The following is an 18,744-nucleotide window of genomic DNA, read 5'->3' as shown; positions in this document are numbered from 1 at the left end:
CACACCTGCATCTCTGATGTGGTGGACTCAGTGTGAGCCAAGGAGAGGTCTACCTTTCTCCCTTTTGTTTTCGCTTGTTCCACAAAACGAAAGCTTTTGGTTCTCGTCTTAAATGTGACTGTATTGTTGTGTTTTCTTGGACCTCCGTGCGTGTGGCGGCTGGTAGCCTAGCATCCTCGCTGCTAGCCTCACTGCTCCCACATAGCTTGCTAACATCCAAACAGATACTGAGGATGGATCTGGTCAAAAACGGGACTTTGCACCCACAGCTGCGCGACGAGGAAGCTCTTGTGGTGGAAAACGCCATCCGCTTGGCCATAGACTCGATAATAAACGTGCTGTACGGGGTCAACAGTGGCCGGACTCATGAGTACCAGCGGATGGTGGCCGACAGGGACAAAGAGATCCAGCGGCTGGAGTGCAGGCTGAGGGAGATCGAGCAGGAGCTGAAGGTGCTGCGCCGGCGGGGATGCTCCTGCGGGCTGTTTGGAGGAGAGCACGGCCTCCAGGGATCACAGACCTCCGGTGAGCCACAGGCCGGAGAGCTGAGCCGCTTTGGGTCGAGCAGCAGGGACAGTGAGAGGACAGCTGGCCACCAGGAGTGTGAGATGAGCATCTCCTGTAAGTAAACCTAGATTATCAGAGCAGGAAGACGCTCATGAACACAAGAGGGTCCGAGGCTGGGAGGATGCTTGTTTGTGCTGACAGTAGCTTTAGATCCTCTCAGGTTGGGGTCCCACTGACCCTCCTGCTGTATGTGTTAGAATAACACTGTCATAATATTTGACAAAAGAAATCCTGTTACATGGGCCAACAGGCTGGTGTCAAATGTCACAGGTATGGAGCATATGAAGATCTATTGTATCTGCACATTTTACAGCTGAGGTGGTTTAAAAAAAGAAAAAGCCAGTTAGAATCCGTGTTTCTTACAAAAAAGTCATGAAGTAAACATGTCAGGTGTGTTTCTTGAGCTGTTGCAGAGGCCCCCGGGGGTCTTCAGGACACCAAGCAGAACTGCAGAATTAAAGAAGTTATTCAGTACAATAGAAGACAATAACTTATGTGAAGATCTACGAGGTGCTGCAATGCATCAATTATTTTCTCTGGCAACTATTTGTTTGATCAGTTGTTTAGTCTATAAAATGGTGATGTCTTCAAATAGCTTGATTGCTACTAACATCAGTGTAAAACTCAGATGTGCAGCTTACAAATATATAAACCAGAGAGATGCAGAAAAGCTGGGATCAGTGAATGTTTCGCATATTTGTCTGAGAAAAGAGTTCAATTGAAGTATTAAAGAATAATTGATGTAAAATGTTGTCATAGTACATGTTATTGCATTACTTTTGCTTATGATGATGATGTTGATGTATACATTTAATGTGGACTGTGATTATTTGTACATTTTTAGCCTGGACAATCAGACATTGGATCTACAAAAACAAAAAAGACATGGGACATCTGAGCGCTGAGTGTTTATGCCCACTGAAAAAAATGTACAAATACACAAAAAAGGAGTAAATACAATCTGCCACCACTGAGAATGCTGGTTTTTGCCTCCTCTCTCCACAGTGGGCCTTTTTGCGCGACCCCCCTCACACGTCTCCTCCCAAAGCCACGAGTCGGCTCCTCCATCATCCCCCAGCAGAATGGGGCTGGACCAGACCTCCACCTCCCACTCCTCAGACTCCCCGGGCGTGTCAGAGGCAGCCAGGAATCTGCCTACATCTCCCAGCAGCCTCGTCATCAAAGAGGAGCCGTGCGACATCGACACGGTCTTAATCAAGTGGGAGATGAGCGAAGAGAGGTTTGGGGAGCATCAGGAGAGCACAAGCAGCCCGTGTCAGGACAAAGAGAGCCTAGGTGTGAAAAGTAAAGTGTAATGCTTAAGTTTTGCCATCAAAATCTGCAATCAGATTTTTCAGCTTCTTTCCTTATTGATTGATCAGATATTTCCTGATTTAAGAAGACTTTTTGCTCATTTTAAATATATTTTTGTACTGTGTCAGAATTAATCATTTAGTTTATTTTGTTAAACAGTAAAAACATGTTCTTATTAAACAAAATGGGATGTTGTGTATAGTTCTCACTTCAAGCTGAGATTCCAGTAGAGTTTTGGTATCAAACTTTTTCAAACAATAACCAGCCCTCATTGTAGCAGTATTAGAAAAGCCTCAGCTAAATGCTGCCACTATAAAAGTGTATTCTCATGGCGGTATGTTTGTATTCATCCCTTCTGATGTGTTCAGAAAAACTGGAGACCAGAGAGAGAAAGAAGTTCAGGGAGAAGCCTCATGCTGACCCAGACGGACAGCACGTGGCTGAGGGAGAACACCTGAGGTGGGTTACTTCTTAGGTAGACGCACGAGGCCCACAGACACCTCATCAGCATGCGTCCCGCTTCAGCGGAAAATCCACCCAAAATGTTGTTGGGGATGTTTTCTGTGGACAATTAGCTAAATGTAGACAAAGAGATGTTCCTGTATGCCGAGAAATTTTCTCCAAAATGTTCCAGTTACATGAAACATCAGTTTTTAGCATCGGATTGTGGCATCAGCTCTTTATAATGAAAGGAATATTTCAGATATTTGTGAAGTAGGGTTGTATAAGGCACTTATCCTCAGTCAGTGTATTACCTGCAGTTTGGAGGCAGACAGGAATACCAGCATGGACACTAAGCAAAGTACTGCTGTGGACAGGGACAGCAGAAGAACATAAGCACATCAGTGAAAATATTCTAAATATAGTGTACGCTTAAACTGACATTGATTTATTTTTAGGTGAACCCTTTCTTAGGTGGCTGAAACATGTTTTTCTGCTGCTCCTGTCCACAGCAGCACATTGCTCAGTGTCCCTGCTGGTAACTCTGTCTGGGGGCGCACAGACCATCGGGCCATCTACTTCTCCATAGTGATTTCCATCTCTCTATTTAACAGCTTCTCTTTGCCTTTGTACTTTTTCACAATCAGCATTTCAAAGGGTGGCAGCCAAGCATTATTATAATCATTGGGTTATTCTTAACCTCTATTAGGTTCCCATCACACCCCAATGGGACGTGTGACTTCTTCAGATTGCTTTATTTTTAATGACTTAATTTTTGGGGGTTTCCTTGTCCATATGAGAGGACAGTATAGACAGGAAACAAGACGCTGTCTGACCAGCAGTCGAAAACCCCAAGATATTCCATTGAGAACACATATCTCGGAAACCAGTAAATGTTTCAGCATTTAGCTTGATAAATAACTTGATGGTCAGTTTTTTTTCAGCTTCAATCAGTCAGAAGCAATGCACACCCTTACGTTCGTCTTCCCACCTGAACTTCCTGCCTACTCATCCGTGTGATCCTTTCTCACCTGTCGCCCTCCTCAGGAACAGGAAGAAGAGCGTGCCGATGTCGGAGCTGCCGGAGGAGGCTCAGACACTGAAGAGGGCAGCCTGGAGAGCGGCTTCCAGGCGCTACTACGCCCGAAAAATAGCCCGCCAGCAGGCGAACCCCCTGCGCCCCGGCCCCTTCCCCCACATCACAGACTCCCGGTATTCACAACCCATCTCCTTTGTGGACAGAAGAAGGAAGACGCTGATATCGGAGTTGCCTGAAGAGTCTCAGACGCAGCAGAGGGAGGCGTGGAGGGCCGCGTCCAGGAGGTACTACGCTCGGAAAATCGCTCGCACCGAAGCCGCACAGTACGAACACCTGCTCCACAGCATGGAGCCGTCCGAAGAAACACTGGCACCAAACACAGGAGGAGCCCACGGCAACAGTGAAGGAATAATGTGCAGCTGATGGACAGTAACGCTGCTGATGAGGTTTTCTATCCCGCACATTTCAAGGTTTATTTCATTGTGTTATGTTATGTTATGTAGAACACTGGACACACGTGATTGTGTTTTCGTTTCTATGTTTTGTTTGATTTGTACTGATGGAGCTGAGATTCGACTCAGGTCCTCTGATATGGTCCGAATAATTTGAACCAAGTGTTACAAATCAGTCATTTGTATGTTTAAACTGTCATTTGTGTTTCTTCATAGTTGAATTATGCAACTAACCTCCCACGGGAACAACACTTTTGCTCTCTTTCTCCTTTGATATACTGCATTGCATGCCTGTACAAAACGCTAACTGTAAATGACTCAATACATGTATTCTGAGGCAATATAAAGCTATTGTACAGTATTACTTATATCAGCCACTGTGTCGATACAGCGCCCCCGGAGTCCAAAAGGTGTAACTACAATCAAGGCATCTACACTACTCTCAAAAAGTTAGGGATATTCAGCTTTCAGGTGAAATTTCAGGATGAACCAAAAATGCATTCTAACCTTTCCAGGTGAACTTAATGTGACCTTCTCTAAACCTCTGAATGCACATGTCCAACTGTTCAGTGTCTCAGTACTTTCTGCACAAGTTGCTGTTCTCTAACAAGAAGCTTAACAGCAACATTCACAACAGGTTTGATCCATGAATCCACCAATACATTTCCTGCTTCAGTTAGAATTGGTATTTAAACAGTCCTCCTCATCCTGCTGTTCACATTCTGACATCATGAGACCAAGACGACACCTAACAGTTGATCAGCAGCACCTCAACACTGGAGGCTTCAAACAGGAAGTCCTCAGACGGAGGTGTTCACTGAGCTTAGAGGGTCACAGAGTGTCATCAGGAGGTTGTAACAGTGATACAGAGAGACTGGAAGAGTCACAGAAAGGAGAGGAGTGGACGTCCTTTGGCCACGTCCCAATTTATTGAGACACTGAACATTTTTTGTTGTGGTATACCTACCACTGTTGTTAGATTTTCTTTCAATAAATTGTTTAAGATGAATAAAATCACCATTGCATGCTTCTACTTAAATGCCCTACTTTCATGATATAATATCACTGTAGCATTCACTTTTTCCATTTTCCATATATTTCATCTGAAAGTCGACTATCCCTAACTTTTTGTGAGTAGTGTATATTGGTCAAACGAGGAGCTCAACATGTTAATGATAGATGAAGAATTAACAGTTGAATTTTTACTGGTTTGACTTAAAATGTATTTTTGTTCTTTTTTTGTAACACGTTAAATAATAAAGACACGTTAATTTAAGTATAACTGTGGTTTTGTCTCTCTGTAGAATCACATCTGTCCACATTTGTCACCAATTATCAACACAATTCCATCTGTTATTGCTCTAACTTTTAAAAAAGAAATCTATAGGCACTGAAGTATTTGAGTTCATGCAAACTTGAGGCAAAATAAACCTACTGACCCCTGAGTGGAGACAGCTTTCTTTGTTCCAAAAGGTCTTAGTTTTTCTCTGGAAATGATGCACAAGAAAAGACAAACACAGGATTTCCATTTCTTTTTAAGAAAGTTTTTATTTTAAAATACTAACACACTGAAAGAGATCAGGCACGCACAAATATCTTGGAGGCTTTTTCGGCGTCACATTAGACAATGAAGCATCTTGTTAAGCAGGCCTGCTTTCAGAAAAAGGGAAAACAGGTCCATCTCGTTGGGAATATTAATGAACTAACAGGGAGTCTTGGATATATTACAGTGGATCTCTGCACCTCTCCTCCACTTTACAGTCACTGCCTCCAGACATCATTACTGTGGCTTTCAGACCGTCAGCAGAGCTCCTCCTGCCCCCCAGCTAAGAAAACACAAGAGCGTCTTGCCAAAGCGGTTGTTTGTCGCCCTGGAGCCTAAATATTACGCATTTTGACCGCAGCCCGACGCACAGCTGATGTTGCACAAGTGCGGTTATTACAGTAGCACATTAAAGGAGTGTGAGCGTTCATCCCTCTGTGTCTCCACCGTGAAATGTGATCTGTTCGACAGCTGCTGCGGCAAATGCACAACGAGGACAGGCGTGCGCCCGGCTGGAGCTCCGGCTGTGCTCTGGTGCTGAATGAGGGCGACACATGCGCCTGTTTTCAGCAGCACTGAGGGGGGACACAGGCGGATCTGAGCAGATAACGAAGGCTTTGTCATTTCGAAGGAACGCTCGTCTCTTTATTTCTATTTTTTCCTTCGGGTTTCAGCTCAACCCGCAGTGGGGACAGGGCTTCTCTTGTGTGGCTGCTGCCCGAGGCTGGGTGTCTCAGAGAGGGGATGCGGGGTCTCAAACCTGCTGCTGCAGACTGGACACGCACGGAGGCAGACGCCCATCCTCTGTTTTCTGTAATATAGGACGGAAACATCCGAGGCACCAGCCAGGCTTTGGAGGGAGCACGATTGTCCTTTTAACGCTTTGCTGCCAGCTGCCAACATAATTTGCATAGAGGTTTATTTTGGGGAAAACAGACTCAACCGCCGGCACAGCCACCCCCCCACCAGAGAATCCACTGGATTAGTCTTTTGTATAATAATGTTTTAGTGCAACAGGACTGAATTTCTGCTCATTCCAGCGTGGATAAAGGACCAGACTGGCTCGTGGCAGGACTACTTTGACGCACTGAGTGGGTGCGTTTACTGCGCAGGTTTTTGTCTGTTTCGTAGCTACTGTTGGTTAGAGAGACTGTTGTTTGATATTGTTAGCTGTGCTACATTGCTGCCCGCAATAGAACATATATATTTAATTAAATATTATATTTAAATACGTGAAAAAATAAAGATATTGTTTGCAGTGTCAATTGCGCCATTTGGTACATTTTCAGTTGCACTTCACTTTAAAATGGACTTTAAATTCGACATTCTTTATGTGTAACCTTATATTTTTTAGTAGAATTAGAAACATTTAAACAGAATAAATGTTATTTTTACCTTTAAAACTGGATTAACTCCTTTTTATTCCTCCTGGAGCCTTTGGAGAGCTCCTTGTGACTTTGGATACGCAAGTGCACTTTTGGAGAGGTCCATTTGGAGACACCGCTCTCTTCCTGCCTGGTTGGATTTTAAGCACATGAAACTATTTTCCTTCCAGTTTCTTTGGTCCAGTCCAAAGGAAAAGGGTCCTTTTCACTCCTAAATACCACCTCCGGACTGTTTGTAGCCTCTCAAAGATGCTCCGGGGTTTGACAGACGCACTAAAGGCAGCGGAGAGCGTTTCAGAGCTCAGCTGCGCACTGACAGACAATTGTTGTTCAGTATCAACTGTATGACTACTGGATGGACCAAAATAAGTTGAAACCATAGGGGTAGGCCATGGTGCATTTGAGGAGTGGGCTTTGCCCTTTGAGGCCATTTATATGCCATTTTAAAATGGCAATTTGGTGCTTATGTTTATGTGGGTCCAAAATGGCCATTTTTGGGTTTTTGGGGCTCTCTGGGCTCATTAGAAATGGTTTAGTCCAATTTGATCACCCCTACATATTCAACATACATGGAAGTGTCCTTTTTTTGCAGGGATTGCTGGGAAGAAGAAGGAGGCTGTCGAGGTTGGGACTCTGTAGAGGGAGGTACAGACACAGCCACTCTCTAAAGGTAAGAAATCCTCCCTTCTGCTGGGACCAATGGTGCCCAATGTCGGCTGGGAGGCAGATGGAGACTGTATACTCGACATTTAGACAGAGAAAGGGAGGTTTTCAGGTGTATTTTGGTGTCTTTGCTGTGTGATAGAGAAGGGAGGGTCAGGGCAGTATGGTGTGCATTAACAAGGAAACATGGAGGCACGGCTAGGGGGAGCTATAGCTGGGCAGGCAGCTGTGTGGCCCTGAGCTGAAGGGAGGGGGGGTGTTGTGCTTGTTGTAGTACTCACAAACACAGAAGAACTCCGGAAGACCCTTCATTGTTGTGTGTTAGTCTTCATTATGGTAGTTATTGTTTGAACTGCAGTGGCCTCAAGGGTGTACACTTCCTCAGACAGTGTCCCAACTGGCTCTCAGGCTGTGATCTGTTAAGACAGACAGACAAACTGTCAAGTGTCATGAAGAAGTGGCACAAAATCATTCTGATAAGTCATGAAAATGTTACTCGTGTACTTAAGGGACACGTTTAATAGAATATAGTGTACATTTGGGTTAGCCTAGCATTGCTGTGATCACAGAAAACACTTTCAAGATGGCCACTCCACAGCAGGGAAACAGGTGAGAGGAGCCTGTCACTTCCTGATTAGACGGACAGAGCTGCTTTGTTTACAGCCAACAAGGAGTCAAATGCTTCTTCCAAGCAGTGACTTTATATTATATTTTCTCATGGCTAGTTTCGGTGTAGACGCACAGCAATGCACAAGCTGAGTCACTGAGCCACAACTTTAGGCCAAGACTTAGTGATGTCGGAGTGCTGCCTCCTCTCTGAAGGCCATGCTGCTGCTGCTGCAGCAGTGACTGCTTAGCCCACAGAGGACATGTAATGCTTCTCATTTATTGGCCCTTAATTAACATATTAATATATAATATAGAAGATCCTTTACGATCATATATCTGTCCCCAATTTTCTTCAGATTAATTTTAAAAAATGACACAAATTGATCAGGGTCACTCGTCAGCACGTCCCTGGAGGTGCAGAGTCGATTTAAGGGTCATTTAATTTGCACAAAGGGTTAATTATCTGTTACATATTAAAAAATCAGCAGCAGGAAGCTGTCAGATTCACAAAAATCACACAATGAATGGCAAATAAAGCTCAGATTATCCAGGAAAATCTTAAATTTTATGATATTATTTCAGAGAAGTAATAAGTATCAGAAAACCTGTTATTAACCCTTTCATTACCTGCGTCGTCTTGCAAGTTTGTCGTATTGTGCTGAGACCTGGAGCATCCTCTGTTGTAGAACATCATCTGTGAAAGCAAGGATAAAGAAATAGAAATATAACACACGTGAATGTAGCTTTTTGGTACTTTTCTAGCTTAACAAGTACCAACTATGAGGCAAGTAACTCCTTACTGGCAGCCGTAATAAGAAAAAGCCGAAATTTATGGGCAAGACAGATGACTTATAGCACAGAAGCTGAGAATATGTGAGGTAAGAAAATGATAAAAGTCTGCAAAAGTAACAATTAAAGAGAACTTCGTTGAGATGTATTCTCATTTTACAAGTGTAGCTTTCACAGGTATTAAAAAAAGAAAGAAAAAGTGAAACATTTGCTCATGTTTTTGTTGCATTTGTGCATTTAAACACATCATCTAAAGTTAACCTGACACTAAAGGGTTAAACCCTGCTCCTGACAGCAGCTGCTTTTAGTCCACAGTGGTGGTGCTGAAAGCAGATGGTGGATACTATGGCCGTCTTTGTCATCAAAGGTAAATTGCTGCCTCCTCTGGTGGACACCGGTATTTTAAAAAGGGAAGAAAACAAAACCAGAACAAAAACACACACCAGCCTGTTTCCTACAGCGTGTGTCTCTCAGGGCCTGTTTGAACCTGCACAGGCTTGTGGTCATCAGCTGTATGGGCCCCCGGTGTCACCGCTACGTGGGTACTGTGATTATCTGTGTGGCTGTGCTGTAATCTCAGGGTGGTATGTGTCTGCAGCACCATCGCACGCATGCCGAGCCATAAGTGAGGTGTAGTGGAAGATAACAGACTACTTAACATGAGCCCTTGAGCCACGTTTAGCTCTGTGGATGATCTCACTGTCCCATATTGTGCTTGTGGGGTACAAAGAGTCAGCAGAGCCTTTACTGCTCCCTCTTGTAGCCGTCAGCACTCAGTCAGCTTACACAGATTTGACTGTAAAAACATGAATTCTGCCTCTAAACTAGTTTGAAATCATATAATATTTAGGACAGCAGCTCCTGTTACATGTCTTACAGCTCAGCCAGCCGTGGTCTAGTTGTTTTCCAACTGCACTGAAGCTCAGAGAGTCTCTGTCCCGCCCTTAAGCTGCTGCTAGCGCCACAGCATGCCTTCCTCATGTTAGCTCGCTGCTGCTGAGGAGCTATCAGCTCGCTCCATAGAAACACACAGGGAGCAGCCTAGTGCTGAATGGAGCGGTGTCACGCAGAGGCAGAGAGGCCGTTAACTCTGTCACTGCCAAAGTCTGCACCCAGCAAATGGCAAACATCTGTTCACTTCCTGGTTCAGAGGGACAGAATCAACCAGTCAGCGCTCTGCAGCTTCGTTTGATATGTCGCGTCTTGTGTCTGAATCTCTGTGTGTCTGTCTGTTTCAGGAATCATCCCGGTCTCACTTCAACAACCCAGGACGAGGCTCCTGTGAGAGCTCGAAGAGAAGAAAGCTGATGTAAGAAGCTACAGCTGTCCCCCCAACGGTGACACAGCAGATTTATTGCACAATCGTTCGTCCATCATGTTGGAATATTGTGTGACATATCCATGAAATGCTTCTTCGTTTTCCTCTGTGGTTGTCAAAGCAGTCAGAAGCATTTCAGGCTGAGAGGAGCTGAAGAAATCAGTTAGTGACGACAAGCTGCTGCAGAGCTGAACTGAATAAAAGTTTTTCTGGATGTCGGCACCGTGTCAGTGTTAGTATTAGATCAGGTCTGCTCGTCTTTAAGCTGATTTATGGAGCAGCTGAGAAGTGGAGCCGATTTATTAGCTGTGAAACTGTTGGTCAAGCTGAGCCTTTACACCAAAACATTCGACTTTTTCCCTTTTCCATGGCTGTCAGAGGATTTCTGCACACGTTTCCTAGAACGAGCTATGCAGCATGCTACTAATAATGGGGAAGAGCTCAGTTTTAAACCCAAGAAGATATCCATTCAGTATTTATTATTGAAACATTTATTCTTTACCAAATATCTGTTCATTTGTATGTGGAAAGAAAACGTACACACACACGGTGTGGTTGCTCGGTATGAAACTCATTTGATGATCTCAGGGTCTCAGTTCAAATCACCGCTGCTGAAATATTAGATCTTAACCACAAAAATGTCAACGAAAAATTCATCCACTGGCCATTTTCAAGGCTGATATTGCTTCAAATATAGACGAGAGAAAAGTAGAATAGTAGGACAATTAAAACTAATGGTGTAAGTTTATCCAGAGATGTTCTCATAGTATTCATGCGGCAGCTAAAACAGACACCCATAGCACAGTCTGTTTGTTTCAGAGCAGCTACTGTAAAATGATCCATTGGTTTTTAAAGGGGTACTCCACTGTTTTAGTACTGCCCTTGCATATAGAAGAGAGAACTGAAAGTTTTGCAAGTGATTGTTTGTCCAGTGAACAAATAGAATGCCTCATGTTGATCCTGAATCCCGGCCTGAGTTGAAGTAAACTGTAATATTCCTCTCTCCGTCACAGACGTCCTCGCACTGTGACCTCAACATCCGCGCCGCCTGGACATCATGATGGAAGAGGAGATCATCGAGGACCGGGCCAAGCTGAAGCAGGGCCTGGTCAAAGTGCTCCAGTGTGTGGCCACCATCTCCTCAGCAGCAGCTGTGGTCAACCCCATTTTTGGCGTGGCCGGCTCCCTGATCCGGGTGGTGCTGCACCACGTTGACGACGAGGACATCCGCACCCTGAAGCGCGAGTTCGGCTCGGTCCACCAGGCGCTGAACGATCTGTCCCAGCAGAACCACAACACGCTGGTGCAGATCAAGAAGGAAACGCTGGATGGCCAGTACTGCCGCGTGGAGGAGAACCTGAAGAACCAGTTCAGAAAGTTCATGAAGATGGTGGAGGCGCGGCCGGAGCACCGCGAGAGCAAGAAGGACGACTTTGAGTTGAGTTATGCCGATGACTTGGGAGACCAGAACCTGCACACGCTGTATGACGGCGTGGTGGGCAAACCCAAGCTCTTCAGCAGACCCATCCTGGAGGTCTACCTGAAGCACTCACAAGGCGACCGCGCCACCATGGAGCGACTCTGCACGCGCCTCACCTACCTCTTCTGCATCGGCCTCATCGCCCTCATGGGCTACGCCGCCGTCATCGGCGACGACGAGGAGGGTCTGAGTGAGGAGTGGGCCGAGAAGATGGAGCACGTGCAGGAGAAGATGCAGGAGGCTCTCGGAAAGTGCAAATGAAGAAGAGGCACGAAGAAGAGCTTTTTTTTTTTCCTCTCCACTGCTGCTTTTCCTTCATATTCAGGACTCGCATGTCCACGTGGCCTCTAGTGGCTCGTCTTCCTCTCCTCTTCTCGCCCTATAAGCACTTTGTTAGCATTTACTCCCACTGCTTGGAGGCTCGGTGATAATGAGCAACAAGATGCCTCATTCTTCCCAAAACACTAATTCATGCGTATGCAGGCGCTCTTTGAGTCACAAACATGCAGGCTGAGAAACTATTGCGCAATATTTTGTATTTGTTAACTAACGGCTCAAAATCACATTCAAGTTGTGTGATGAATCTGGATGAGGCTGCCGCGGAACACTAAAAACGAATCTGTGGAATCTTTACAATTAATCATGAATCTACCCTGAAAGCCAAATTCACAGTACAGCGAACAGTACACGCTGTATGTCATGCAAAATAATACTCGCACCAACACCAATACATCTGTACGGATCTAAACACCATCTCTAACTGCAATGTATCTCAGCCATTATGCACTTTTTGGAAATATTTGTGGTTTATTGTAGTTTCTTTTTTAAATGACATGTATTACACTACATAGTAAAGCAGCCTGCTAAAACCTGAACACACTATACAGCTTACAGAGGAACAGGAAACAAGCTGAGGCTGCTGCCATACAAATGTAGCTCCACTAGAGGGCCTCCTGAATTCCTTAAAATTAGTCTAAACACTATTTTTCTATTTTTTTTATTTTATAGTATGCTAGTGATATTATAACTGCTATCAGACACTTTGTTTGCCAGACAGGAGGAGTCTGTCGGTCAGCTGGTCATAAAGGAAAGTAAGCAAAACCAAAATAAGGAACAAACGTCCCAAAGTTTTCAGAGCTATGAATGTAAGTACAGTTACAAAGTCGTGTAATCATCACCTGCTGCAAATGCTCATACTGCCGTGAACAAATCAACAAGATACGTCTGCGTGGAGATCATGACACGCTGTCGAGCACTACGTTTAACCTGACTGGACCGAGCTCCTCCTACTCCTCTATTTTTCGTGAATGTTTTTAGTTCAAACACAGAAAACGCCAACACTAAATCTGATTTGTTGTCACTAAACAACTCTTGATCACAGCAGGACGTTACATGTAATTTGTCATTTGCACGGTCAAAGAAGCAGTGGCTCGACGTGTGCTTCCACTTTCACTGCACACAGTTTCATCTTCAGTCTGTAAACAGCTGAGATACTTGATTTTGAAATGTGGTATCATAGGAAGTCATAAGGTCACTGCATGAGTCCTGCCACGCTTGACTTGAATGCAGGAGATGAACCTCGTATTGTTGTAAGACCTATAGCCATTTCTTTTTTTTTTTTTACAGTTAAGCCTCATCATCAAGATAAAAGCTCTTCATGCTCTCCTCAGTGCCTCCGTGTGCCATTGGTTTTGTATTATATTTCTGTTCTTTTGAGGGTTTTTTTTTGTCTTAATCCTTTTAAATATATTTGTTGTGTACGGCATTATGTTTTGGAAGGTCTACACACTACAGTTTAGATTCTAAACTTGTGGTTTAAATAATATTTGTAAATGGATGCTTTTTTTTTTTCTGTTTTTATTGCACATTTATTAAACAGCTGGTATCGGTAGTACCAGGTGGGTTTGGATCGCTGCGTCGGGACAAACCACAGCGTCAGAAAAGTTGTAAATCAGAGACGCAGGCGAAACATGGGACAACATCTGATTGTCATGAATGGCTTTCAAATCCATCAGTTGATGTATCTCGTCGTGTTTTTCACAGGTCTATCCTACACTGCTCTCACCCTTTCAATACATAACTCTGTACTAAACCGGCTTATGGTTGTGCGGCATTGGGCCATATCTCTTATTGTTATAACAGACCCAGTATCCACTACATATATATCTATATATAGTCCAAATGCTGCTTAATGGAGGAATATTCTACAAATCTCTGTGGTCATATGTGAATATGTTACCTTTTTTTGTTATCACTCTTTCATGCCTGGTTGTATATGTACCACTATGAATAAACATGAGTGAATACTGGTGACATGCTGGAGTCACTTCTTTACTGTAGTAACTACATTAAAGGTTGGATTCATTCATGTAGCATGAGCCTTTTTGGAGCAATGAACTATTTAAGTGTTCATGTTAGGTAGTGTTATCACAGATATACACCCACCTGCCACAGTATGGAGACTCTAAACTGAACACATACAATTCCTATGACTTAATAACTGTGAGGTGCACCACAGCATGCCGACAGTATGTGGCTGTATTAGAACACAATGATGTATTATACCCAGTAGCACGTGTCCCTATTTTGTAGCAACCGTTTAGGAAGACACTATTGTCTTTACACATTGTAATGTTCCCGTACACAAAGCCAGGTCCTGAAGGAAATCGTTTTCCCTGTACTGAGCCCTGACTTCAACACCAACACCTTTGGGCTGAACCGGTGTGTGTTGGATCCACATCTTATCGTCCAACATCAGTGTTGAACCTCACTAATGCTCTCGTAGCTGAATGGGACCAAAATACCTGCAGCTTGGTTCCCAAACCTGGAGGAAAACCTTTGTAAGTGGAGTGGAGGCCTTTAAAGCAGCAGATTAATATTAACCCATAGCTGTGGAGTGAGACTATAACATATGGGCGTTATGGTCGGGTGTCCAATACTTCTGAACCAAATAGCATATTTGTGTGCCTGCAAATCTAAAACATAATTAATCTTTTAGAATTGACACAAAAGCACGCAGCAAATGTCAAAGTATGTGTTTTCCATTAGAAAATGCCAAACAGACTCTAATGTTAAACGCATTGAAGCTGAGGAGACTTTGGCGGTATTAGAGAAATCACCCGCATACTGAGATCAAACATAGAACATTTGTATGGTTTTATGGTATTTTGTTGGAATTTTTTGGTTTCAAAAATTTTTTATTCACTCTCAATGTAATATTTTTGTTTTATTTTGTGTAAAATATACAGTAGCCTATATGTTAGTAATTATTTCAATGTATATGATACTTAAATGATACTTACTAGTACATCAAATATTGTTCTGTTTTTTATAACCGCACCATTCCATCAACTTCTAGTATTTCATTGGTCTCGTACATAATTTAATTTGCCCCAATAAGTCGCCTGTTAGAACATTTGAACCTCAGATGGTGCCTCGGGAGGCCAGTGATCTATGAGCGGGTGTAAAAGTGTTGTTTACTGGTTTGTCCGCAAGAGGGCGTCAGTGCGTCTCTTGCCTCACCCGTACACCTGTTTCCACTGAACACCGGAGGGCCCCCGGGACTAAAGCATCACGTCTGCGCTCCCTGAACTGAAAGCAACGACAGGGCCTAGATAGCATTAAAGAACAGTCCTGAAGGATCGAAGAGGCAGAATCTCTGACCTCAGGTGGAGTAAAATGAGCCTGTGGCCTTAAGCTCCTCCGGCAGGGCCCTCATGCATCATTATCCAGCCGAACAGGTTTGACTTACAGCTCACAGTTGGGGAACCAGAACAGGAAAATGTGCATTACAGGCGTCTCAGCTGCAGATTAGTGAGACACAAAGATGAGAGGTTCTTACCTGCGGACGCACGATGATGTCTCCGAGCCACCGATGCGCGTCTTCTGCTCTCAAGAGGAGCCTGTTTTTCTCTCCGTGACAATCACTCGTTTCTCCACTTTGCCCTGAAACAAAATGGGTATTGTTTTTATTTCAGAAATTCAGGTAAAAGTCTTGGGTATAAATCGAGAATAAACCCTCATACGTGACGTGCAGCCCTTCATGGTTTGGAGGAGAAACGATTGATGATGTTTCTGTTTTTTTTTTTGTTTTTTTTTTCTCCATGAGGGAGGTTCAGCTTGGGCGCTCACGGGGCGCGTCGTGTGCGCACAGATGATGAGGAGATGTGAGGTTTCATTTGATCATCATAAAGTCCTCTGACTGATGAATAAAATAGTACATTCGGTGTAAATTTTGATTTTGAATGCGTGTTTTAACCGGATATATTTTTATTTCTGCCAAGTCTGACAGGAGAGTGATGACGCACGTCTACACACCGTGTGGTGGACCAGTTCTTTCCCCGCACACTAAAATCTCCATTAACCTGACAGATTGTGAATCTCAAATCCAAATCAAAACCTTTCTGGTTATTTCTCACCCCTGCCGTGTGTGTACAGCAAACCCATTTAGAATCTGAGATGCGACTGAGGTAAGAATAAAAATGATCATGATTACATCAAGTGACTGTGTTCAAACATTAAAAACACGTAAGACAACAACAGTTTAACGACCATCTTACCTCAAGTTTGGATCCTTTAACGTTCACAGCAGCTGAAGCGCGTAATGGTGATGATGAGACGTTTGCACCAAGCGCGCAAAAGATCTCTCTGAAGAAGAAGCCAGATGAAAATGTGTGGGAAATAATACAACAGAGCATATTTCAGCTCCATTTAGTTTGGAAAGAGACTGAACCCTTTCATGGTGACATGTAGACTGAGAAGAAAATGGAACCGACCACGTATTTCTCCTCCTGCAGTCTGCGCTCCGTCTGTCAATCTGTCCCTCTCTCTCTCTCTCTCTCTCTCTCTCTCTGTATCTATCTATCTCTCTGCCCTTCTCTCCCTCTCTCTCCTTTGCAGATATTGAGTGCGCATCTCTTCCTCCTCTCTGGATCCTGTTTTTGGACCCCTCCTCGGCTCCACGGTGGATCAGAGAACCGTGGGAATTTTCTCAAACTTGAAGAGGGAAAAAAAAAAAAAAAACTTGTTTGCAGCTGTTGGAGCTCATCAGGCGTGAAGGAGCAGCAGAGTCTTTTCATTCAGGTACTGAAAAACACGCTGTTATTGTAAGAATGTGATGAATGTCCTTATCTTCCTCCAGAAGGGGTAAATATGCAGTAAGGTGTGTCCGATGGTCTCCGGGGGATTTGTGCGTAAAGAGCCTTCCGTTGCGCATTTCTTTTGGGTGCGCATGGCAGTTAAATGGTGCAGTTTGGACACATGACTTACGTTTTCTTTTTTATTTACTCAAGTGATGTTTTTGCTCATACACTCTTGATCTGTTTGATTGTTTCATTCTCAGATATTTTCTTTTTTGCCTTCTTTCATTCTGAATATAGAAAGCGCATTTTTAGATACGAATAAACAAAACAAGATCACCGTCGACATTCATTCGTTGAGGAGTTGGGTTACGCAGCATCTGGGGTCCATCCACAGACAATCTGAGCAGAGAGGACGCGCTAATTCATGGAGGTTGCAGGCAAGGATGAAAGGGGATTTTTAAACATGGTTTGGCCTTGGTCTGGTCTGCTCTGCTCTGAAATGAGTCATAGACAGACCCAAGGGCACTTGTGTCATTTTTTCATCCTACTATCTCAGGCCCCCATTTTGTTTTTATGACATCATTACCTGCATCCTTGTGGGTGGGCAGGTTGGTTTCTTTTCTGCAAATAAAATATAATCACCATGTCACAGCTGACAGGATCAGGGGAACATTTAAAAAAACATCCTTCTTGTTCTTCTCTTCTTTTTCTCGATTAAATGTCATAATGTTCATTTTTTTGATTTATAGTTTCTTCTGCTTCAAATGTCCCGGACCAACACTCCTAAGGGCAAAGATACTTAGTTTATTATCACATTAAGACTAAGAAAAAGCAGCTAATCCTCATATTGGAGAAGCAGCAGTTGAAAAATTACTCAAACCATAATTCGATCATTAAAATAGTTGTGGATTAACTGTTCATTGTGTTCATCAGCTATTATTACTATTCTAAGAGAAAGGCTCTTCTCATGTTAGTATTAGTACGTGCTTTATGAAAAACAGTCTCCTGTTCAAGAGGGAAAAAAGACCAAGATTCTGTGAAAAGCATGTAGCTTCATTCCTGTTTAGTAAATAACTGTGGTAAAGTGCACAAAATATATTGGCACAAGGAATTTCATTCATTTAAGGAAATACATGATAATGATTTAGTGGTTCGTAACCTGTGAAAAGGGTCACAAGATGGTGCACTAACAAAGACCACGGCAATAAAGTTGCCGATTTCAAAGGGTTTATTGAATAGTGAGGAAGTGCAGCTGAGTTGAAGTAGGTAAGATGGATAGAGGGTTGGGGGATGAAGGGGTGAGGGGATGAAGTGGTGAGGGATGAAGGGGAGAGGGATGATGGGATGAAGGGGAGAGGGCAGGAAGATAGGGTCGGTTGGATGGAATAAGTAGATGGAACGTGTTGGCTGGCAACATGAAGTCAGGAGGGAACCCGGGATGTCGAGACTCTTCATCGTCTAGTAAATCAGATCCCCTGGTTCCTAAATTGAGAGAGAGAGAGAGAGAGAGAGAGTGCAAGAGAGAGAGAGAGAGAGAGAGAGAGGGTTTGGTTGGGAGGGATGTGAAGACCGAGTCGAAAGGGGAAGCAACGGATATGAGGAGGTTAAATATTTTGGTGCGGAAATGAGGTGGGAATGAGGCGTGGTCATTGTTCCTGAACCTGGTTAAAGAACTTCATTTCATGGGATGAAAAACACTGTTCTGTGTTCTGTGCTTTTTAGCTTTTTATCTAATCTGTGTATTTTTTCTTGTGAAATAGCCTACTACATAGATGGACCCCTTCTGGCCTCTATCGATTATTTAAATGAATCAAATTGAGATATTTAAAATCACTTTTTGGTGGAACTGCTCACAATTCATAGACCTGTAAAGGGGTTGTTTTGGCACTGCTTTGTTTTAATGGTTCACAAGGCAAAAAAGGTTGTGAATCACTGCAACAGTCTATTTCATGAATACTTCAACAGAATAAAGACTCTGACCCATTTCGTCACGCACTCCACATCTTTCTACTCAGGGTTTATTCATATTTGACGCCAGATTTCGTCCCTCTGTGTCTCAGAAC

General features: G+C 43.6%; 2 protein-coding genes across 2 annotated transcripts; both read left to right on the top strand.

The window, feature by feature from the left end:
* The first annotated feature begins 233 nt into the window (after window positions 1-233).
* LOC139205586 (uncharacterized) lies at window positions 234-4,241 on the top strand. Its single transcript, XM_070835845.1, has 4 exons — window positions 234-621; window positions 1,573-1,863; window positions 2,250-2,340; window positions 3,370-4,241. The coding sequence occupies exons 1-4, from the start codon at window positions 234-236 to the stop codon at window positions 3,782-3,784; spliced, it is 1,185 nt and encodes a 394-aa protein (XP_070691946.1). The 3' UTR covers window positions 3,785-4,241.
* Window positions 4,242-7,342: 3,101 nt separating this feature from the next.
* On the top strand, window positions 7,343-13,913 carry rpz (rapunzel). Its single transcript, XM_070835400.1, has 3 exons — window positions 7,343-7,411; window positions 10,041-10,111; window positions 11,134-13,913. The coding sequence occupies exon 3, from the start codon at window positions 11,178-11,180 to the stop codon at window positions 11,859-11,861; it is 684 nt and encodes a 227-aa protein (XP_070691501.1). The 5' UTR covers window positions 7,343-7,411; window positions 10,041-10,111; window positions 11,134-11,177; the 3' UTR covers window positions 11,862-13,913.
* Window positions 13,914-18,744: the final 4,831 nt, after the last annotated feature.

The sequence above is a fragment of the Pempheris klunzingeri genome, chromosome 8 (genome assembly GCF_042242105.1).
Source record: "Pempheris klunzingeri isolate RE-2024b chromosome 8, fPemKlu1.hap1, whole genome shotgun sequence".
NCBI lineage: Eukaryota > Metazoa > Chordata > Actinopteri > Acropomatiformes > Pempheridae > Pempheris > Pempheris klunzingeri.
The sequence above is the reverse complement of the archived record's forward strand: the minus strand, read 5'-3'. Positions and strand labels throughout refer to the sequence as shown.

Excerpts from the sequence above, each read along its gene's own strand:
- LOC139205586 (XM_070835845.1), top strand. The coding sequence starts at position 234 with ATGGATCTGGTCAAAAACGGGACTTTGCACCCACAGCTGCGCGACGAG. Across the intron at positions 622-1,572 it reads GTGTGAGATGAGCATCTCCT|TGGGCCTTTTTGCGCGACCC; the intron begins GTAAGTAAACCT and ends CTCTCTCCACAG. Across the intron at positions 1,864-2,249 it reads TCAGGACAAAGAGAGCCTAG|AAAAACTGGAGACCAGAGAG; the intron begins GTGTGAAAAGTA and ends TGATGTGTTCAG.
- rpz (XM_070835400.1), top strand. The coding sequence starts at position 11,178 with ATGATGGAAGAGGAGATCATCGAGGACCGGGCCAAGCTGAAGCAGGGC.